General features: G+C 42.1%; 2 protein-coding genes across 6 annotated transcripts in view; both read left to right on the top strand.

Annotated features, from left to right (window-relative positions):
- Nucleotides 1-8523, top strand: part of Hr38 (Hormone receptor-like in 38) — a 62362-nt gene extending 53839 nt beyond the window's left edge. For all 3 annotated transcript variants that reach the window (XM_070660087.1, XM_070660086.1, XM_070660085.1), the window contains exons 7-8: nucleotides 316-550; nucleotides 1240-8523. In XM_070660087.1, the coding sequence (XP_070516188.1) occupies nucleotides 316-550; nucleotides 1240-1496 (492 nt within the window). In that variant the 3' untranslated portion in view covers nucleotides 1497-8523. The remainder of the gene's footprint in view (nucleotides 1-315; nucleotides 551-1239) is intronic.
- A 1244-nt stretch (nucleotides 8524-9767) lies between these two features.
- On the top strand, nucleotides 9768-23856 carry Fs(2)ket (Importin subunit beta Fs(2)Ket). 3 transcript variants are annotated; one of them, XM_070660864.1, is made up of 7 exons: nucleotides 9768-9991; nucleotides 10546-10604; nucleotides 10691-10873; nucleotides 11144-11497; nucleotides 11618-11767; nucleotides 11861-13722; nucleotides 23718-23856. In XM_070660864.1, coding segments are annotated over exons 1-7 (2670 nt in total). In that variant the 5' UTR covers nucleotides 9768-9930; the 3' UTR covers nucleotides 23719-23856. The 3 variants fall into 3 exon arrangements, with proteins under 3 accessions (XP_070516965.1, XP_070516964.1, XP_070516963.1); XM_070660863.1 differs by lacking the exon at nucleotides 23718-23856 and adding an exon at nucleotides 14313-21085; XM_070660862.1 differs by lacking the exon at nucleotides 23718-23856 and having other exon boundaries at nucleotides 11861-13726.
- Nucleotides 23857-23888: the final 32 nt, after the last annotated feature.

Genomic DNA, 23888 nt, shown 5'->3' with positions numbered 1-23888 from the left:
AATTCTTCGACGATATCTATTGGGAAGTAACGGTTATAGAAATCGATAGCTCATACATTTTCTAAAAGGTCAATCTTGACGAGCTTTTGACGCGGTCGGTTACTCGGCTGACTAGTAGACTATTTAGCAGAACAGTAAATGTTAATTTGTTAACGCGCTGCCACGAACGAGAGATTCATCTCCAATTTTTCGTCGCGATTTAAATAAAATCATACGATCACATCGTTAGTTTCGAGACGCGAGCTCGAGCGCGAAACTGTTTTGAAGCAGTAATATATTTCGCGTTAACAATTCCGTGACGCAATCTGATTTCAGGAATTACTCTTCCAATCGGCCAGCCTAGAATTGTTCGTGCTGAGGCTGGCGTATCGCACGAATCCGGACGACACGAAACTGGTCTTCTGCAACGGCGTCGTTCTCGCGCTGGAGCAATGTCAGCGCAGCTTCGGCGACTGGCTGCACAGCATCCTCGACTTTTGCAAGGCTCTCCACTTTTTGGAAGTCGACATCAGCGCCTTCGCCTGTCTGTGCGCCCTTACTCTGGTTACTGGTGAGTGCTCGATTATTACTTCCCTTCACGATCGAAGCGATTGCCACTGCTGTGTTAATTATTAATTTTTTTTTTATACATTCGCGTGCCGTAATTGTCACGCCGCGGCTTTGCTTTCCGGCTTTTTTTTTTGTTTTCAACGACGGCTTCAATCTTTTCTTATCCAGCTCACTCCACCTGTATTCCGGTTATATCGGCCGACGTAAATAATTAATCCGTCGAATCAGTTAATTATTGACGTTCCGACGAAAGGTACGACGATGTTCTTCGTTCGGCACGCGATCCCGTTGGCAACCAGACATGCAGGTGTGCGGGTTTACAAGCGCGGTTCAATTCGAGCTTCCGTGTTTGTGCGGGCCACGTGTCGAAGGTCGAGTGACTGATATTATTGAGGTTTAATTGATTTGCCAGCGTCTATTAATCTTAAATGCTCGCGGTGTATCAATTAAATATCGAGCCGTAAAAACGTTCCGTCGGCCATCGGCGATTTCCGATAACGCGAAATTTAATTTTCCGTCGTCTGCATTATCATAACTTCCGATAACGATGTAAAATTCAATCGATAAAAGCGCCCGGAATTACGCGCGAAATTTTATTACCGGTCGACGGAGCTTTCAGTGGCAATTCGTGAATCTTGAAGAATTCGCGCTTTTCCGTTTCTTATCCGGGCTGCTGTCGCATACTTTCAGAGAGGTACGGATTGAAAGAACCGCAGCGCATGGAGCAGTTGCAGATGAAAATTGTGTCGTCCTTGCGCGACCATGTGACCTACAACGCCGAGGCGCAGAGGAAGTCGCAGTACCTGTCGTACCTGCTGGGGAAGATACCGGAGCTGAGGAGTCTCTCGGTCCAGGGCCTCCAGCGGATCTTCTACCTGAAGCTGGAGGACCTGGTGCCGACGCCACCCCTGATCGAGACGATGTTCGTCGGCAGCCTGCCCTTCTAAACCGAGCAGCCTCGCCAGCGCATAGAACAATTACTTTCTCAGACCCATGCGGTTGCGTTATCTTCGTTCTAATTGCATCCTTCTTAGTTCGTATTACACGTAGCTTTATTTTCTTCTTACGTGTAATCTCGCGCGATCTCCGCGGGTACGTTTGGTTCTTGGCGTTCCAACGGCGTCCTCTCGAAGGACATCCTGGAAGGGCTCGTCAAGCGGGAAGAGCGAAGAGAGCCGTCGCCGGTCGTGCGAGCGAGCGCGTTAAACTTAAGCGAAAGTTTCTTGTACGTATGAGCGTATAAGTGTTGCGTATATGTGAATGCAAGCGGAACGTGTGCCTCCTGTGCGAACGTAAGTGTACAGAACGTCTTGACGTAGGTCCCTGCATGCGCGACGTGCCCGGGTGGCGGGTGTCACACATCGTTGTTATACTACTAGTGGTAACCTGCACTATTGTAGTTGCCGTTGTTGTTGCGCCGCTGCTGATACTGCCGCTGGCGAGCGGGATCGGAGCGGAGACGGAACGACAGGCGCAGGCGGAGGAAGAAAGCGCGAGGCGGGCCGCGGCGATTTCGCTATTCTCCCTTCTAGCTGTAGTAGACTCCGCGCGGATTTCGGTGGATCGGAGAGAGGATCTCTCCCTCATTCTCGCAAGAAGGCTCTCCGCGCGGATTTTTCTCACTTTTCTACCTAGTTTGTACGAGGCTCTCCGTGCTCGCTGCTCGGCTCGCTTCGTCGCTTCCTACGATCCATGCGACCCGCCACTACTTGGACCGCGCGCTATACCCTTCGGCAATATCTTTGCCCGTCACGAGAGAACGCATCGGCGACTCGCAACATATCAGAGCTAACGGCGGGAAGGGCGGACGCCCTCCGTCCGTTTGAACAGTAGACATAGGATGTGACTATCGGTCGCGCTTCTCGATGGCCGGACGATGCCGAGTGCGGATGCATCGATCGCCCGCTCGAATGCATGACGAGAAATCGCCGCGGTTCTATGTTGCGTTCAAGTTAAGTATCTTCTTTTATTTACTCGCGGTTATTTTACAATCGCGGACACGGCTGTCACGATAACGTGCGCGCTTTTGCATTCTCGAGGCAAATATGATCGAGCACGATGAAGAGTATCGAACGGGGAAAGCTCGCCCTTGATAACCGATCGCGAGATACAAGCGAAAGCTACGCGTCCACGTGCATTTAAAGCTGCAACGCGGGTTGCAATTACGCGCCTCTCGGGGGTGTCTGTGCTAATGGAAAAATGAGCGGCGCTATTATCTTTCGAGTTTAATCGTAAATTGCGGGGAAAGTCGAGAATTACTCGATTAGAAGCATTTCGATCTAGCGGTACTTTTATACACACTTTTTACATGTTTTAGATATTCCAGCCTTTAATGTCGTTAAAAAATTTAACTGTCTTGGACGTCCATCGTCTTATTGTCATAAGTATTTTACAAGCACATTACGATTACGCGCGTGCGAAAATAATTTATAAACGGTCCCGGAATAATCGGAAATTCAAAAATCGTCAAGTGGACCGAGTCGGCTCTCATTCTAACTACGTATTCCGACGTCGAGAACGAAGCCACGCATATAAACGGATATTATTTCGCAGCCTCACAATGCAGTTTATACGTTTTACGCTCTCGAAGGCTACTTCGCGAATTCCGCGCGTCCCGCGACTTCCGTTTCTCCTCTCATGCATTCGCGAACGGGCTCGGTATTGTCGATGCCGTTCGAAGCGTCGTCCGAAGCGCATAGTCGATATCGATCGACTTTTTACCACAAACTCTTGCGTTTATGTGATTTTAGAGAGCTAAGGCGAACAATTACGGGCCCGTCTCGTCCGGAGGGAAAAAGAAAAAAGACCGGCCGACACTCGGCGCGAGATGACGGCGAGACTGGCCCGGCTTAAAGTTACCTATTACGTTATGACATTTACTTTTTTAATCAAACTAACGTAGAGTGTCCTATTTATATACGTATAACGCGCCGCTATTACTACTTAACTATTACAACTACTACTTTACTATACTGTTATACTTACTACTACTCATTGATAGCGTTACTACTCTATGGCGTTACTACCACTACTACCACTGTTACCAGCGTTACCTTTACTACCACCTTGTGTTACCATTGCCTCGCTACAGTAAGCTTCGCCGTCGTTGACGTCGTCGTCGTTAAAAACCCCCTTTTCCCCCCCTCATCGTACCAGTATCCTACGATCGACGCGATAGACGGCGAGATATGCTGGCCGAGGCCCTCAAACAGGCGTTTCTTCGCCGCCAAGATTACCGCAGTCGACATGCATCTCTGTTTTTTGATGTATAACTTGATATTTTATCCACGTTTAAGTATCGTAAGATGAAGTAAGATTGCATATCGGGAATAACTCGGCATTGAAGCGAAAAGGGATTTCACGATTATTTTTCACCGAATGTTGAATATATTTAAAATATATTTAAATATGAAAAAAAAGTTTTTTTTTAAGCATCTCCTCACTCGCCTTTTGTCTTAATTTGAAAGTAATTGCGTAACGTTATTAGAGCTTTTATTATTTTTATTGTTAAAGTTATTAGATTTTTTTATCAATTTTTCTGTAGCTTTTAAGATTTTTTTTTTTATATATAATTATAGGTTTATTTTATTTTTTTGTTTCTACGTTGAAAGAGATAATGTTTATAAGAGCGATAGTAGCTAAATCGTTATGATTTCTTTACTTAATTGCTTTCTCAAACTACGTCGGATAATCCTGAGATCTATTTTTGTTCAAGCTCAGTTACCTTTGCCTGTGTAATCTTACGATAGCCACCGTCGCCGTCGCAATGCGATCCGAGCTTCGTAATACGACAGATCAGGCATTGTCCTTATATCGCGATCCACACGTACACGTAAACATACGCGACACGCACACATTACACGAACACATACACACAAGCGGAAAACCCACATTTTACCTGTACGTGCACAATAGATATCTTAATTATATGTGTAAATGTTAATTTAAAGTCGTGCGTATCTGCAAATGTGTGACGGTTTGCAAACGTGGCGGAGATCGAAATCGAATTTAACTTTCAGATCTGCGATCGCGATTTACTGTATTAATTAAAATAATGCCCTATGCATTCCGTTAAGATAACATCGCTCACGTGCTATTCTCGATTGGCGATGCACGACAATGCAAGGAAGAACTAACAATAAGAAATAATCAAACAATCGCGACTGTCGCTGGAAACGGATATATTTTATCATTGTTCAATCGTATCGATTTCGAAAAAGTTTTGCGACTTCGGAAATTACGCTCGATTCTTATCGCTGACAAATTTAATGCTTTACGGACTGACGAACATCGGCACCACCGAGTGCGAGGATCAATCTAAATTAGGCGAAATAATTTGCGAACACGACGCCGTAATAGCGTCGTGCGTTTATCAGAAAGGCAATCAGCGTGATAATATTAGCTGCGACTAATAATATTTAATTGCCGAGTGTAGCCGTAAACTAATTTTGACCGTAAAGGATTAATTAGTACTTGTAATATTTAATAATATTATATATAAAGGAACGGTGTCCTGTAACAATTCAAAGTCCGATCGTAATTTATTGCTCGCGATGAAAAATGGAAAATTGAAAATTTAAATAGGTGAGATATTTATCTCACATTAATACGATCGTACCGTAAGATCTCGATATCGATGATACATTGGAAATATATTTTAAAATTTGCAGCGCGTCTTACATTAAAATTATAATAATAATTAACACACATGGGAAAGACAATGGACATCGTTTCTATAATGATCAATATATAGGCACAACTTTTATATCGCATGTACGTGTCACGCACTTATTGATCACTAGCTATGACGTTTTTAAACAATCGATCTTGATGCTCTACTTAATCTTTAAAGAAGAAATTAATTTCGTTTCCAGCGAGCGTAAAATCCGACGTCGATACGAAAAGCTACGAATAATCGGATTCATATTTTTTTTTTTCTCAAAAGATCGCCGCGTTTGTAAACGCGTTTCCTCGCGTATCAAATGATTCGTCAACACGATGATGTTACACGTTTGCAATTGGATACGCGCGCAAGTGTTCAAAAGACAAAATGCCCGGTAAGAATGCAAGGTAAACAGGATCCGAGGGTATAAAGACTTGAGCGACCCTTGCGATCGAAATTAAGATAACGCGTGCGAGAGACATCGATTCTGCTCCTGTTCGAAGGATACAAATTTTTGGAAAAGCTCGTTTCCGGCTCGGGAGAACTAATTCGCGCCACGAATTCGATAGCAATAAGATAAAGCAGTTCTTAACGATACCAGACTGATGCCAATGTTCCGTCAGGATATTTTATAAAGCGAGAAATAAGAAGTATTTTGTCTAACGATCGAAGAATTTTAGAGATACAAAAATCTTGCCTTTTTAGAATTTTGAAAAGTCGACGCTTTTTGAAGAAAAAAAAAAAGAAAAAAAAAACCTGTTTAGCTATGAGAAATTGCGAACAAATATTTCTAAGCGCGTAGAAAATGTTAATCGTTGAGCTTTGAAGTGTATTTACCGAATAACGTCTCGATAAATATAAATATTTTCCGTCCGTTGCAAGGATAAGTATTTGATAAACGCGCTAGGCGAGCGAATTGTGAGAAAAAGAAGACAGATAATTTTATATAACGATGAGCGTAAAGATCGGGGTAACACCTTGGCATCGATCTGCGGCAATATAATAAACCGAGAGGGAAATAATTTTCTACATTTGTAAGAAATGTCTTGGCGCAATTAGAATTCTCGAAGGGAAATACTTTTCGCTCGATATTCGCCTTACTCTATCTTCATATCAGTCTTCATCGTTAGATGGAACGTGTAGAAACCCTCGAACATGGAAATCGATTTTCTCGCTCGCGCAAATAGGGTGTTGAGTCCAGAGGAGATTTCGGGAGAGGAACTGTCGGGTCGTAGAGAGAGGTCTTAATTACGTAATGAACTTGATTGGAGCGAGGGAAACCCCGACGAGTCACGGCCTTCGTTATGTGGAAGATAAGGGTTTCGGGGAGATATATTTTTTGTTCCTATGTATATTTTTTCTTAACGAGAGTCCGCGTGAAGAGAAGAGTGCGCGCGAAGCTGATGTCTTCCGCTCCTGATCGCGGAAAATCATCCCTGGACCCAACGCCGCGGCGAATTATTTTTTACGAGAAATTGTCATAAAGAGAAACAGGCGAGAATGAAGGGAGCGCGAGAAAGAAAAAAACGGCGGTAGGAACAGGGAGGGTGGGAAAATTGGATTCGGGTTGTGAGCGGCAAAGTCGTCCTCACGACGAGATTCGTTCCGATATTGTTGTTTAAAATCGATTATCTGTCATTATTGTAACGAAAATAACAGTCAATTCCGTTAGGTGTAAATTTATCCCTTTTTCCCTGTTTCATCGATGTATGCAATAAATGTTCGATCAACAGATTATTTAATATCTCTTCAAAATTTGTTAATAAATTATTTTCTCGATTGATGTCGTAACTGAATTTATTCGAGGGGCCGTTATCTGTTGCCGATTCGTAAAGCGGCGGACGTTTGCGATAGAGTATTTCGCTGTGCGAAAAAAACTGTACGGAAATTCTCGATTCTTCAAAAGTTCACCGGTGACGGAAAGGTAATCACGATGTTATAAAAGATATAATATATTATGTAAAATTTTAATTTTCCCTGTACTTCCTGAATGATTTCGAGATACTATGTTTCGAGATACTATCTTTGTCTCTCTAACGTTTTTCGTCAAAGCTCTTTCAACTTTCTTCATTATTTAAAGCAAAATTAATTTTCTCATGTAATTTTCATAATCATTGTCAAGCGCATTGAAAAGAACGTGCGTTTTATGTAAGTACCTAATTATTTAATTACGTTATGAACGCAATGTCGATTAAATTCGTTTTAATTTTCACTCTGTCGTACAAACGTTCGCACGCTTAAAAAAAAAAAATAAAAATACAAAACCCCGAGTTTATGAACGTACGACAAATGTACTTCAAAAGTACGTATTATCAGCATACGTACTGGAACATGAGCGTTGTACCGAAAATACATTTAGCGAATTAATAAGAACGAACATGTGTCTACGCAAAAAAGAAAAAAAAAAGAGAGAGAATGGAAAACAACAAAAATTCATGTAAGTGTCACAAGATAATTCACACTAGAAGCACCAGGTCTTTCGATCTACTTATCTTCTCCTCTTTTCCTTTTTTTTGTATGCCAAGTATTACGTGATGCACACAATCGAATATATTAATTACGAAAAGAGAGACGAGAGAATTTCGAAGGAAATAACGTATCGACGGCCGTATGCTAATAGATCGATATCAATTGCATCGCAAAAATATGTGACTGCTCTAGTTGACGTGTAAAATAAAAAAAAAAAGAGAGGCTAAACGTGAAGCAGATGTAACGACGACGGACTGACAATAAAGAAATGGAAAAAAAGAGGAGAACGCTCGGGACCGATCACCTGATCTTTTTCTCCATACGACTGTCGATCGTAAGAGCGATGAATAGTATAGTATCGTGTGAATATGTCACTGTGTAATGTTGTCGTAACGCGAATATTGATACACACACGCACACATACATGTACACGCGCGCGCACATTCGTGGAACTTTTTTTTTTCGGCCTGGTTCGTTATTAATTTTGTGCCGAGCCACAAGACAATTCCCTTTCGCTTGAAATAATATATATATACATATATATATATATACATATATATATATGTATATATAAATGCAGATATAAATATATTATACATATATAAATAAATATAAATATATACATACATATATATATATATATACTTTCGATATATATGACGAAAAGGCAGTTCAAAGGCAAGATGCAAGAACAAAGAAATTATGACGATTATATTTTATAAATAAAAAAAAAAAAATTGACATGTGATATAGATGGTAAGGCACGCGAGAATGCGTTGCGATGCATTATGAAAGCAAATGTATTCTGTATATCGTTTCATTAAATCTACTAAAACGGTAAATCGGCTCTTGTACGTTCTGTTAATCAGCGTTCTCCTTCCATTTTTCCAATCTCTTCTCTAAATCGATCTACTGCGTAATAATTAAAAATTGCGACTCACCGGAACGATGAACAGCGGCGGGAGCGACTGCATCCGAAATGTCGAGCTGCAACATCAATCTGCGGCTGCTCCACCGTTGTTCGATGCCTCAGGTCGCCTCCAGCATTGTTTCCAGCGTCCAGCACCCAACGTTAGCATGTCCAGCGTCGTCGAGCACCCAACGTTCAGCATATTCAGCGTCCAGTGTCCAACGTTCGGCAAATCCAGCGTCCAGCGTCCAACGTTCGGCAAATCCAGCGTCCAGCGTCCAACATTCAATGCATCCAGCATTCGACGTTCAACATCTTGCACCTCCGGATTCTGCATTAAACATTTAGCATTAAACATATACATCTGATATCTAATTAGTAGCTATTTAAAAGCGCGCGTATACCTTTCGTCACAAAGATTTCGGCACCCCCGTTCTTCGTCTCGAACGATTCCCGATGGACTTGGCGTCAATTCCGCGCTGCTTCGTTGGCGCTGAAGCTTGTGCTCGCGCGTTGTCCGAATTAACGTTACTTTTCAAACGACGAGATGCCGCTCGGCGCGAGGTATCCGGCGCGTGCGAAATGAAGGCTCAAGAACGTAGGAGCGGCCCGAGTTCACTGATGTATTGCGAAAGAGAAGCGAGACGCGGTCGAAAAGTTTGTTTCAAACCAAACGAAAAGTACGCCAACGGCCAATCTTGCGCAGAAACGCACGACAGGGTAATGGCGACAAATAGCGGCGACCAGCACCCGATGCACTTGCTCCTAGTGGTGCCAGGTGCCGTACGCGCATCCGTCGGCGCATGCGAAGTTACGCGAATCCTCTAGAACGACGAGAAAGTAGTCCGTACTCGCGAAAAACGCGGCACGGCCGCGGCGGAGAAACGCGACGATGATTTCGCATTCGCTGCGATTTTCTTACCGACTTTGCGTCCGCTCGCCAGCGTCTCGCCGCGACTTCCACATCGTCGTGCTCGTCGTTTGCTCGTCGCGGGCGCGAGAATATCAAAGTGCAAGCCGGGTGTCACTCCGCCGCACGTTGCGCGAAAGAAACGGCGGGCCTAGAGCGAGAGAGAGCGAACGGAGTTGTCCAGCGGGCGCGGCGGGCACGAATGAGACAGACGACTAGACGAGGCTCGAGCGGCGCTGCGGTCAGCAGGAAGTAGACGGCAGAGTGGGGGGAACGTCGAAGGCAGTTGAGTCGGTGGTGGCTACATGTGGATATCCGCCGGTCGTGACGAGAACTTTTCGTACCAGGGAACAGACGTTAATTTTCTCGCGTCGAGTCGCGAGTGCCGTGTCGTATCGCGCCGTGAACGGGACCGATTCGCTGTTAGCCATGCAGATGGATCCGACGACGTTGCAGCTGATCCAAGTCCTCGAGAGGACCGTCTCGTCAGGTGAGCAATCCGAGCCGCGCGATCGTCGCGACGTAGCCGAGGGACCGGCTCGTCCTTTTTCCATCCGGGCGTCTACGTCGCCCGGGCGCGCGACGCTCGCCGCCGAGGCGACGACGGCCCCGGTGGCCGAGACAGACGGCAGCGGCGGCGGCGGTGGCGGCAATGATGATGGCGATCTCGGTCCGTGGCACGCGAGAGGAATATCGGAGCAACCGCGTGCGCGTCGCCGTTTCTCCGCGTCGAGTCCGTCGCTATCCCGTCCGCGGGGATCAGGCAGCTGCCACCTCGGTCGATACCACCGAGGGCTCTTCCCCTCGGTGCGCTCGCGAGTCATTTCGCACGCTGTTACGCGCGCTATCGCGCCCCGTCGTGCTGTTGCTAGGCGCTTTGTTCGCCGCCGGAAAAGTATTGTCCGTTCGCACGCACTCGCGCGACACGCATCGCAAGCTGCCTCGCGCCCATCTAACCTACAGTCTCCCCCGACGTAAATCGCGGCACGCGCAAAAAAAGTCACTGGGACGAGTTATTATAACACGCTCTCGATATATTTTCAGACAAGAATGAGCTGGTGGCAGCACAGACTTTCCTGCAGCAGGCGGCTGAAACTAATCTCGTGAGTAAATTTGCCATTACAGGACACGTTACATTAATGCACAAAGCGACGTTCAATTTCAATATTCGGCTGTGTATTTATTTCAGCATGAATTCGTGCAACGACTCAGCGCTGTGCTGGTCACAGTCGGCGCGAGCCCCGTCGCCCGCATGGCAGCGGGTCTACAGCTCAAAAACCAACTTACCTCCAAGGATCCTGAAATGAAGTTCCAGTACCAGCAACGCTGGCTTACTATTCCCGCTGAAACAAGGGAATACATCAAGAAAAATGTATGTGTTACATTTTTAAAAAATTGTTTTAGTTTATCTAATTTTACTTTGACATTCTATGTTTTTTTTATTAGAAGTAATATTTTTATAAAATTATAACAGGCCAGCTAAAAAAAAAGTAAAATTCCAGAACACGAATTTTGCATATTTAATAGTGATTATTGTAATTTATTTAAAAAAAATGGCAACTTTAAAGACGGCTTCAGTATATTTGGTAATTATTTTTCTTTATATGTAATGGAATTTTTTTCATTTGGTTTACTTTTGCAGATTTTAGGAGCGTTGGGAACGGAAAATAATAGGCCAAGTTCCGCGGCACAATGTGTCGCTTATGTTGCTGTTGCCGAGTTGGCAGTAGGACAATGGAGTGAATTAATTCCATTGTTAGTCAATAATGTTGTCAACCCGTCCAGTACCGAGATGATGAAGGAAGCTACTCTAGAGACTATCGGATATATCTGCCAAGAAATTGAGAGCGAAGTACTAGTGTCACAATCAAATGAAATTCTTACCGCTATTATTCATGGTATGAAAGGTTCCAGCCCGTCAAACCACGTTCGACTGGCGGCTACAAGCGCTCTGTACAATTCCTTAGAATTCACCAAAGGAAACTTTGAAAAAGAGGTTAGAATCCATATATTACTGACTAACGTCAGAAATGATGGATTTTTTTATATATATATTAATGCGATACGATTTATTTAAAGAATCTACTAATATTTCAATACTTTAACCTTGATACAGACGGAACGAAACTTTATAATGGAAGTTGTGTGCGAAGCTACTCAATCTACCAATACTCAAATTAGAGTAGCTGCATTACAATGTCTTGTGAAAATTATGTCATTATATTATCAGTATATGGAACCATACATGGCTCCAGCATTGTTTCCTGTAAGTAATATTATTTGATTATTAATTTAATTATTGTGTATGTTAATTATTAAATGTCGCACATTTTAAAATATTAATAAAATTTTTGTACAGATTACTTTAGAAGCTATGAAATCCGAAATTGATGAAGTAGCGCTTCAAGGTATAGAATTTTGGTCGAACGTATCTGACGAAGAGGTTGATTTGTCGATGGAAGAAGGAGAGGCATCGGAAGGAGGTCGTCCACCATTAAAAGTTTCACGACATTACGCTAAAGGAGCTTTACAATATCTGGTACCGGTATTAATGAAAAAATTAACTAAACAAGAAGAATTTGATGACGAAGATGATTGGAATCCTTCAAAAGCCGCTGGAGTTTGCTTAATGTTATTGTCCTCTTGCTGTGAAGAAGCTATTGTTCCGTTTGTTCTTCCTTTCGTCAAGGATAATATTAAGAGTCCTGACTGGAGGTTCAGAGATGCAGCTTTGATGGCGTTCGGTTCGATTCTCGGTGGTTTAGAGCCCGCTACGTTGAAACCGTTGGTAGAACAAGCCATGCCTACTCTCATCGAGCTGATGTACGATAACAGCGTAGTTGTTCGCGATACTGCTGCGTGGACATTCGGTCGCATATGCGAGATGATTCCAGATGCTGCAATTAACGAAACTTATTTGAAACCATTGCTGGAATCTTTGGTGAACGGATTGAAAGCGGAACCGCGTGTCGCTGCTAATGTATGCTGGGCATTTACAGGATTAGCCGAAGCGAGTTATGAGGCTGCTGAAGCAAGTGAAGATGGCAATCAACCAGAAACGTATTGTATGTCACAATACTTCGACTTTATTATTCAACGACTTTTGGAAACTACCGATCGACCAGATGGAGCTCAAGCGAATTTGAGGTCCGCTGCCTATGAGGCTCTAATGGAGATGGTGAAGAATTCACCTCGCGATTGTTATGTGACTGTACAAAAAACTACGATGGTAATACTTGAACGACTGCAACAGGTATTGCAGATGGAGTCACATATACAGAGTCATTCGGATCGTGCTCAATACAACGATTTGCAATCGCTGCTTTGTGCAACTTTGCAATCCGTTTTACGTAAAGTTACCCCGGAAGATGCTCCACAGATATCAGATGTAATAATGACCGCTCTTCTCGCCATGTTTAGCTCGAATTCCTGCAAATCGGGTGGCGTTCAGGAAGACGCGCTTATGGCAGTCTCAACTCTCGTCGAAGTACTCGGCGAGGGTTTTCTGAAATATATAGAAGCATTTAAACCTTATCTCTGCCTTGGTTTGAAGAATTATGCCGAATATCAGGTGTGCTGTGCAGCAGTTGGTCTAACCGGTGACATCTGTCGTGCGCTCAAAGGCAAAATGCTTCCTTATTGCGACGAAATTATGACTCTGCTATTGGAAAACCTCAGCAATGACGCCGTTCATCGTTCAGTCAAGCCACAAATTTTTTCGGCCTTCGGTGACATCGCTATGAGTATTGGACCAGAATTCAAAAAATATTTAGATGTTGTATTGCAGACGTTGGTACAGGCATCGCAGGCTAATGTGGATAGAAACGATTACGATATGATCGATTATTTGAATGAGTTACGCGAAGGCGTGCTCGAAGCTTATACTGGAATAGTTCAAGGTCTTCGTGGTGATGGAAATAATTGTCCAGATGCTGCTATTGCTCTTATTGAGCCGCACGTGCCGTTCATCATACAATTCATTACCTCGATAGCACAGGATCGTGAACACTCTGAGGGTAATGTGTCAGCTGCGGTGGGCCTCCTAGGTGATCTCGTCATGGTATTCGGAGCCAAGCTACTACCCATGGTGGAAACCGAGCCGCTCAATGATTTGCTGGCCAAAGGCAGGAAGTCACGTACTCACAAAACTAAGCAGCTAGCGAGCTGGGCTGCGAAAGAGATTCGAAAGCTCAAAACCGCTGCTAACGCTACGTCCAGTTGGTGAGTACCTTTTTATTTATTCTATCTATTTGTTTAAGCATTGTCTCTAATTAATTTGAAAAGTTCCCGATATAATTTTATCTCACTTTAATCGAACGCGTGACGCTCTAATACTGCATTTTATTTTGAGTTTGTAACATCTCGTCAAAGGGATAAGATTTATCTTTATTTTTCTTACATCTTTTTCTGCGTTTTTCTGCACTGTGCCTTTTATTTATGCATATTCAATTACTGTATCATCGTACATTTTTTTTTATATGTTGTTAAGTTTAACTGGCGAGTTTTTCATATTGAGATAGGATATACTTATGGTTAGAGGAAAGAGAGAAGGGGGAGGACGGAGGATAGAGAGTGAAAGAAGAAGAGAAAGAGAAAGGGAGAGCACATGTGAGCATATGAGGACATTGAAGAATCACTTTAATGTCGATAGAAATGCACATACCCCTTACCGTAGCACTGTTTGTTATTATCCCACGGTATTTTTTTTTCGCGTACGCGATTATGCAACGTCCGAAACTCCCCCTCTCCGTAAACAGTTAGCACCGATGAGCGACGGTGACTGATATTTGGCTCGCTTTTGTTGTTTACAGATCACCCCACGGTTGTACTGTCGTGCAATTTGATTTGACTAGAAAGCTATCAAACACAATACAAAGACAACAAGATTGGATGATGCGGATGCGAGTTGATGGATGTGCGTGAGTTCCGAAGCGATGATGACGAGATGATGGTGATGAGTCTGCACGTGTCCTTATCTGGCGACGGTATTTTATCGATATAATATATCGAGGTCGAGCGCAGCCCATATGATTCGAGAGAAAGGGACTTTTAGAAAGCGAGAGTGAAAGAGGAAGCAAGAATGAGAGAAAGAGTATGTTTGTATGTGTGTGTGTGTGCGTGCACGCGTGCGCTAGACAAAAAGAACAACAACAAAAGAATAAAAAAAAGAAAAAATACCTGTCTGCCGGATGCTGACAACGGATGGTGAAGAATGCAAGTGGATGTTGCCGATGAATGAATCAAAACCAAGTGAAAAGCCTGCTAAGAAGAGAGATTTTGGTTGCAAGAATGCCTGATATAAACCTGCAGGTCTCATTTGTATGATTGAGAGATTAAAGCCTAAGAAGAAAGAAAGCGAGATAGAGAGGATGACTACAATAAATAATTTTTGCGAGCGGTGAGACAAATGAACGGAAGATTATGCGAGAAAGCGCGACAGGAACACCAAGGTGGATAGAGAACATATATATGAGTGAGAAAGAGTGAGAGTGAGAGACTCAGGGAGAATTTTTGAAATAAAGTGATAGCATGATAGATAGATAAGACAGTAAATGAATGAAAGATGTAGATAATATGTATGATGTAATAATGTACGTGTATGCGCGTGTGTATGTAAAAAAGGGTGACTGAAAGAAAAAAAAAACGCGAGAGTCTTTTATTTATAGTGACTCGCCGTTGACTCGTTGTAAAGCTCTTATTGAGTTTTTCAACGACGTGCATCAAATTTTGAACCGTGATTTTTAACTATTAATGCTTAGGACCGCGCCGGATAAAAGAGTAAGACTTTTATTCGTGTAACAAAGAATCACTTTCCTATGCAACAGGAAGTTCTGAATGCGCGAGAATGAGTGAGAGAGAGAGAGAGAAATTGAGAGACTGAGTATGAAAGGTCGGGAAGATTACAGAACGCATCGGGGATGACCCTTGATCCGATCATGTTGCGCAAGATACTGTGTGATCTATTGAGACGATGTGTATGTTACTTTTTCCCCGTATGTGAATGTCTGTTGCTGTTGATTGGATACAATTAAAGTTAATATTTTGATGGCACAAATGATTAGTTGTACCGAAGTCCTCGTCCGGCCTGAACGTTCGTAGGAGCAAATGATCTCGAATGCTCAAGAACAATTTCCAATTTCCTTACACTTTCTGCTCTTATACTTCACTTTGATGTCCCATCGGTACCACGTAAGTCCCTTTTTTTTTTTTTTTTTTTTTTAATAATCGATCGAATCCTTCGCGCGATCACGGTACTCGCAAAGTGATGTCGCAGACGAGAAGCTTTTCGCACTGCCATTTGGAACAACGCTGTACAGCTTGTCCAGACTTTTTTAAACACTCGTATCTTCCTTCCCCTTTATTCGCGAGACGTCTGGGCCACTCGAGGTCTGTTCTGTGCAAGATCGTCTTCCTGGCCATGTGTCGCCGTGCAGGAGTGCTCGTCGTTCGCGCGTTTGCACGACGAGACTTTTCGCGGATCGCTAAGATTTAAAGAAAGTACCGTAATCGCGTTTTCGAAACCGGTCGAATTCTGTCAAATGGATATTAGAGACAACTTCGAGCGCGGTCCGGAGAAAGTGAATTAACGATGGATTTTTTTTTTCCACGGAAATCCAAGCTCGTGGCGAAACCGCTCGCTTTGATTCACACAAAAACTATAATAGCTCTTTCTCCATGTCCGGCCGGGATGTCTCAAGTATCCTGCAGCTCTACCTCCGTTTACGTCACGTCTTTGATGAGGAATAGTCAGTGTCGGGCCGATCTTTATTGAGAGTTTGCTATGTAAAGTCGCGAAGTCTCTACGTGGACTTTTTCTAATCGCGGCCCGTGATTTTTAGTAATATTGCTAATAATGCAATACGGAGTTTTGTCACGTCGTCGTTGACTCTGTCGTCACGAAACGTGTCTGCGGTAGTGCCATGCATTCCAAATGCTTTCACCAGCAAATCCTTCTTTCGTAATTCGAGTATTTTGTAGCGATTTTCGCGTTCATATATACCTTATAATATATCCTTACATTCTTATCGTATTTTTCAGATTGAGAGAGAGAGAGAGAGAGAAAGAGAGAGAGAGCGCGAAATAGTAGCCTAGCAGAAAATTAGCAAAAAATCTCTAGTTTTTCTAACTGATTAAACGCGGGGCAAGCGTGTTTTGACAGATACCGGCGCGAAGACGTACAAAATTCGGAAGTTTTATCAGCATTTACGAACAACGTAGATTATTTCTGATTTATCTCCGCGTCTTCGGAAATCAAAACTCGCGTATCTTCGATTCGCGTAAGAGCTACTCCACTTTCAAAACAATTTTTATATTTATGAATTACTTCACGCGCAATAACGCACGTCGTTAATTAACGTTATTGTTCTCCATAAGTGTTGCCACGGTATTTCGTAACCTGGGTTTTTACGAGAAATATTTTTACACGCCCAACTCGCACAAACTCTAGAAAAAAATAATCGCTTTCGATTTTTATAATTTGTTTAAGAAGTGAGTATTGTAAAATTAATTTTTTTTTTTATTTTTTTTTATTTATTTTTTTTTTATTTGATATATTAGGTTCAGTCATATCGATAACGATGATAATGCTAATACCTTCGATCGTAAGAATATTGTCAAATTGTATATAACCAAGTAAGAAGTACTTAATCGCTGGCTTGAAGTCAATCGAGTTAATATCAAAGTTTAATAATACGGAAAATATATATACAAATATATTATATGTATATGTATATATCAAAGCTATTTCTCTAAGAGGAGGCTAAACTATTTTTCTAAGATGAGATTTTTCACAAATTATGAAGTAAAACTTCTTGCGAAAACACAGGGAAACACTTCAAGCTTGTGGCAATATTTATTCGAGTTGTTCTATATCTATAAATATATATATATTTTTTTTTCCTTCCCTTAAAGCGACTATGCTACTTGCCGGATGAGCATTATTATAAATTATAATTTTCAAAAATCTATTATTTAATGTAACACTTTTTTTTCTTTTAATTAATAAACTATTTCGTGATATCACATTTGTGACACAAACTAAGCGATTTTGACATACAAACTCGTTAAATATTTTATTAGTTATTGTCAGTATTAATTTTTTTTTATAATCGGAAAGTAGATTTATTCTTGTCGAAATGCGATGCCCTAAATATCGAAATTATATTAATAATTGATAATTATCACCGATGGCAATTAACACTTTAATAGCGAGTCCCATAATACTGATGGATTCAGTAAAGAAAAACCGTAAATATACTTTTTTTTTTTGTTTTTTTTTTTAACATTCCATTCCATTTAGAAAAGATTAGGTAAATAGGGAGAAGAGAAGAAAGAATGAGAACGAGTGCCACAACGGAGAGGACAGCGGTGCGCGTCTTTCCGTATCTTGCAAAGAGCTCGATTGCTCGCCTATTTTTTTGATTCGCAATCGAGACTTTGTAATTCTTGTGTGTGACCGTCACCGTAATTCGCAGCGTCCGATTTTGAGATCGATCGTTCCCTTAAGATGTATCTGGTGCTAAACTACGAAATCGTGTTCCGCCGATTTCTTGAAAAATCAGTCGTTATCAATTCTCGACTGATCATTCATCAATGTACATATCTAGAATTTTATTGTCATTAACAAAGAAACTGTATGATCTCAAAATATAAGTAGGTTAATTTATACACTTTTTTAAATTATCAATCACTGATCGTTTTTTCTGATCAAGTATTGAGAATTCAAATATAAGAGGAAGTTTACTAAAAGTTAAAAAAAGATGATTAAATACGTAATTGTCGCTTCACTATTTAAAAAAAAAAAATTATAATATATTTGTTCATCGTAATATTAATTGTTATAGTTCGTTTTCAAAGAGATCATCTCGGTCCCTCCGCGAAATTGCCGCGAATTGCGTCGCCGGATTTGCTGATAAGGGGAAAAAGGCAAGCGAGAGAAAGTCAGGTGCGAGAGTGAAGTGTGAAAACGGATGATGAGAGCTTTGCGTCACGAGAGAAAAATAAAATGAGAGAAAAAAGAAAAAAAAAGAGAGTACGCGTGAGAGGGAGAGAGAGAAAGTGAGAAAGAGAGCGAGCGCAGGAGACGAAGCGACGAGATGCAGAAGCGACGAAAGATACAAAAATACAAAAAAAAAAAAAGAAAAAAATAATAGATATATATGTGACTGTGATTTTTGGAGAGAGACTCTCGTGTGCGAGGAGTCGACATTCTGCCCCGAAAGAAGCACGGTCCTCGCGACCATTCGTGATCCTTTTCGTCGAGCGCAGAGACGAAGCTCTGGCGGACGATCCTGATCCTAGCATATCCTACGATCGAAGCTTTTCTCTTTCTCCTCTACCTCGACAACCTGATCGAGCCTGAAACGCACACGTCGGGATCGTGGCCAGAGAAAACCTCTCTCGAGTACCGTGCTTCGTCAGGCTGGCTTTACAACGAGCATCGAGGTTCCTCGTCAGACAATTTCTTAATTCCATAAACGAGACACTCCTTAACTATCTATCGTTTTGTCAAGTAAATTCGAAAGTATTTTGAACAGAGCTTCGGATCCGTGAAACGAGCGCGACGTGTGTATATTCCAAAAATTTGCATGCCAAAGATTTCTCCGAAGTGATACGAAATCGACACGAGAGGTGTTGATTCAACGTGGAAAAAGGAAGGAAAAAGAAAAAAAGAAATAAAAAAGGGGAAAAAGAAATTGTCGGATTCCGACGCTCTGTGGTAAGATTGTAATTGTGTTCTCTTCGTGACCGATTTTGTTTTCTTTTTTTTTTTTTTTTACCGTAGCGACGATTTTCTTGACGATCTCGCGACGGCGTAAGTGTTTTTGCGGAAGAATGCGCGACGTGACGGGGACTTCTCGGCGGCATGTGAAGCCAGCCTGGGGGGAAACTTATAATAGCACGACAAAGCGATTTATCTTGTCGACTAATTAGTTGTTTAGCCTTTTCATCGTCGAGACTCCTAGAGTGCGTGCGATGCTTACTAGAGCGAACGTACGTGATATGAGCGTATTTTACGTAGTATATTTAAAAGTCGTGTGCATTACGCTGTATCAGTGATGATGTGCGCTGTGAAATAAGTAAGGAAGCTTATCAGGGATGCGTCGATGATGACTGATGAAGCGGATCGGAGAGAAAGTAAGAGCGAGAGAGAGAGAGAAAGAGAGAAGATGATGAAATGATATTGATGTTGATGTTGATGTTGAGGATGATAATAATGATGAGGATGTTGGTGATAAGTGGTTGGCTCGTGATTCGTCGTGAATCGCGGCATCACGTTCGAGAAGAGAAAACGGATCGTCGATGCGTGAAGAAATAGATGGCCAAGCAAATATGTAAAAGTAAATATAAATTTTGTATCGCGAGGCGGGCCGAATTGCGCCGTTCGTCGGCCTGCGGGATCATCGGAAAATCTCTTCAGAAAGATCGTGACGTCCGCGTCATTAATAATTATATCCGCGGCTAATATACTGACCTATTTTTGGACTTGAAAATTTTTATAGAGTAACGACACTGTGAGAAAGAATCGACGTTTTCTATATTTAATTTAATTTTTTTTTATCGTTCTCTTCTTACGACTGCTTCTTTAAATTAAATCTAATATCTTAATTTGAAGCACATTTCCGGCGGAATTTTTACGAATTGTATCATTGGAGCAGCCACCTTGCAAATGCGATTGCTGTCTCTCAAAGTTTTCAGGTGATCCCGCGGGCCCGCGAGCGTCCTCGCGACTCGCCTTCCGCCTGCGGTGTCCTTGTATGTACAAGACAATATTTTCGATAATATTTTTTAACAATCAAGTCGCGAAACACGAGCCCAACGCGTAGATCTGTTGTTCGATGCTTGAAACTGCGCGACTGTGGCGGCCAGTGCATCGCAGGGAAGCGAAAGCGAGCTATTCTATTTTCGTTTTTCTTCATTCCCGGCGATGTTACCGAAGAAGGAATACCTACCTAGAGAATCGATCGTGTTTCGAACCACAGAAGATGCGATTCGAGTCTTTACACGCGCGGACGCAGCTTCCGCAAAGAGCTATCGGATATCGGCGCCGCAATCTGTCAATTAACAATTACGTGTTCCATAGCAATTAATTGTTACACATATGCCGAACTGAAATTTCAATAGCGCAGTAGAAATGAAGAAAATTGCATTCGCGGGCTCGGATGAATCTTTCGCTTCTGCAAAATCGCCGCGGTATCGACGCTGCCGCGTTTAAAGTTACCTCGCCGAGATTCCCTGCGGTCCACAACGCTTTTTTTCCGCGGCAAGATGCCGAGATCGGTGTCGTAGTCGCGACGAGGTGGGCGAACTAATTTAAAGTAAAGAAAAAAAAAAACAAGAAAAAACAAAACAAAAAAAAAAAAAAAAAGAAAAAGAAAAAAATAAAACAAAAAAAGCTGTGTGCGTGGATGACGTCTGGTGCGCTGCGCGAGAGAGTGCCGAATGCTGCTGCCGATCGAGAAGAGCGATCGGATCAAGCTAATTATAATTGACGCGTGATGGGAAGAAAATGTGTTTCTGGGCGACCTATATATGCGTGGGTGAAGCGAGAGATGAAAATAAAGGGGACGATTCTGAATGTGGACGTCCACCTGCCGTCGTTGCTCCACCCTCTCCTCCAAGCAATCTCCCGGCACTCGATCCGCCGATCTCTGTAGAATAAGACTCCGCCGTGCCGCGATAAGATAAGAGCGACGTGGAAAAATCACGGCCTACTCTCGCAACGCGGGAGGACAATCCGATCGCCAAATCTTTCAGCGGCGTCATCTTTTGAAAATCGGACGTAATCAAAACGGAGAAAAATGTATAATAAGAATTATTTTACCGTCGCGGTAGCTGTAGACCGTCGAGAAATTATAAGATTAAATACTACGGCTAGCTATCGCCTAACATATAGCATTTAAACTTATTATTCCAAAGGTCTGCAACTAAATCTTTCTCAAATTTTCTCCGTGCGTTAACCATTTGCTCAACTCGATGCCCTTTTTTGCGTTTGCGATCGGTGTCGAGCTAAGGGAAAAGCACCAAATTCATTCGCGTTTTGTGGATGATTATTGTCTTTAATGAGTAATTGAAAGAAGAAAATTACGCTGCTTTGAGAAATGACGTTGCCGAAGAGAACTTTGTTCTGTATATTTCAAGGATACTTGCGGGAAAGTACGCAAAGCTGCCGAATTTAATATGACGTGAGTTTGCGAACCGGTTGCTTAGTTAAATTTATGTATTATTACACAACATGAAGGCATTTTTTTTTTTTTTTCGTCGGAAATAAGTATTTTCTGCAACGACACGGTCCGCTGACCAAGAGAGCCAGGTGAGCGAAGACAATACGCGACTCTAGAGTCTCACGTGTTTGAACTTCGGCTTCGGGAACAATTAGCGTTTGATCTACGATTTTTAAATCGTCGTAATTACGATCGGGATATTTAAAGTTCTTTATTTTTTTTTTTCTTTTACTTGCTTTCTCGATCGAGTAAGTTCCACTTTGGTCGTGGAGCTAATCGGACTTCAATGGGAGAGGGTGCGGCATGTCCACGCGGCGCGAATACCGAGTGCGCCGCGTTATCGTTTTATTCCTATTCGGTTCGAGTCAGTTGTGTGGTGCTTGCGAGGATTGTGTTTCCTGTGGTGATTTACAATTGACAACGACAATGTGACTTCGGCTACATCGCTTACGTGAGTGCCAGAGCGATCGTGGAATGACTGGGGGACGATTCTTCGGGAAGTGTGTCTAAACGTATAATTGGTCACATTAATGATCGCTCAATTAGCGACCTCGCGAGGCTCCCGCGCAAAAAATAAAAAAAATAAAAAAGAAATATATATTGCGAGACACGCGTCCTCGATGCCGCGGATCGCACCGTTCGCGTCGCATCGCACAGAAACAATTCGATTTGCATATCACTCAAGACATTAATGTGGCTAACTGTACCGATGAGTGCGAGAAACGAGATTATACGAATCGCCAAGCGACAGTGCCATATAATATCGAGTCATTTCGACCGCTGTTCGTTCACCGATTTAATTTGCTCTCCTCCGGATATGGGCGAGGCGTCGCCCAAGAGATGAAACGAGATTCAATCGGCAAAAAATGCGCATTGCTTCCTGTTTTCATTTTCATCGTTTCTTTTTCTCTCATGAAAAAAAGAAAGAAAGAAAAGAAAAAAAAAAAAAATATATGGTGGACCGAAAATAAATTCCATTTGAAATCTACACGCGATGACGCCGTTATTGCCATATAAATTGTCGCTCATATAAGCACAGCCAATATGTGTCACCGCCCTTTCTTTGCATACCTCAGTATTGCATCTGTCGCGTTCTATTTTTTTGTACTTTTTCTTTATGAGATTTTTACGAGTTTTTCGGAGGAAACTATTTTTTAAATTATTACCTTTTAGAATTTCTAGTATTCCGTAAGTATCATCGGCGGAGATTTTTTATGTTTCACGCTCGCCAGATAATTTAGAAATATTTAATTAAATAATATGAGTATTTTTTTTTTTTTATTGAATTAAAATTTGTATCGCGATGGAATTTCAAGAAACTACATTTATTTGAAAAGGAGTGGGAACGAAGAGGCGATTAAATCGCTGCATCGTGCATTCGTAACAGCATGTGCGTGTCAACGTTATTCTTAATCTCTTCTAAGTACCTTCAATCTAATTGAATTAGGGGAGAGAACACCCCCAGTCACAGATTAACCATCCGTCCATCGCATTTCCGATACGTTCTTTCAGGTTAGTGAAACGTTAGGTGCAAACGTGCGCGTACAACTGACCGAATCATCAGTGTCGCTAATTTTATTATTTATTTTTATTAAATAACAAAAACCATATTTCTTTACCGCGAAAGATATTTTAAATTGATTCGGTATATTAAGTGCATCGCGATCGCGTTATGAATCGCAAAAGAAGCACGATCAGTGTTTGCAATTGTGTTTCACAGTTTCCGAAAATCTAATATCGTGCGAAATTCGATCACCGAAAGTAATTACATCTTTTTTTTTTAATTGTAATGTAATTAAAACTCCCTATAACGATTTTCACATTTCAGGAATATTTTGCATAAAATTTAGAAAAAAGATAAAAAAAAGATTGCGAGCCTATTTTAGAGATACCGATTAATATTCGAAATAATACGAAACATTGAACTCGGCGACTGAAGAATATTCGATCTCATTGGTGTTCTTGTATTTTGGACCCGTCTCCTGTTAATAGAATTCGCGGCGCGACGAATTGCCGTCGGTGCGGAAATCATTGAGGTGCATGGTGCACTTATGTGAGTCAACGAGAAAAGGGAGTCGCTCTTGCGCTTTTATTACGGAGGGAAACGATGCAACGCGCCTCGCATCGGCCGAATCATCCATGGATAGAGGCTAATGCAAATCA

The sequence above is a fragment of the Cardiocondyla obscurior genome, linkage group LG08 (genome assembly GCF_019399895.1).
Source record: "Cardiocondyla obscurior isolate alpha-2009 linkage group LG08, Cobs3.1, whole genome shotgun sequence".
Lineage (NCBI taxonomy): Eukaryota > Metazoa > Arthropoda > Insecta > Hymenoptera > Formicidae > Cardiocondyla > Cardiocondyla obscurior.
This window is presented reverse-complemented; position numbering and strand designations above follow the sequence as displayed.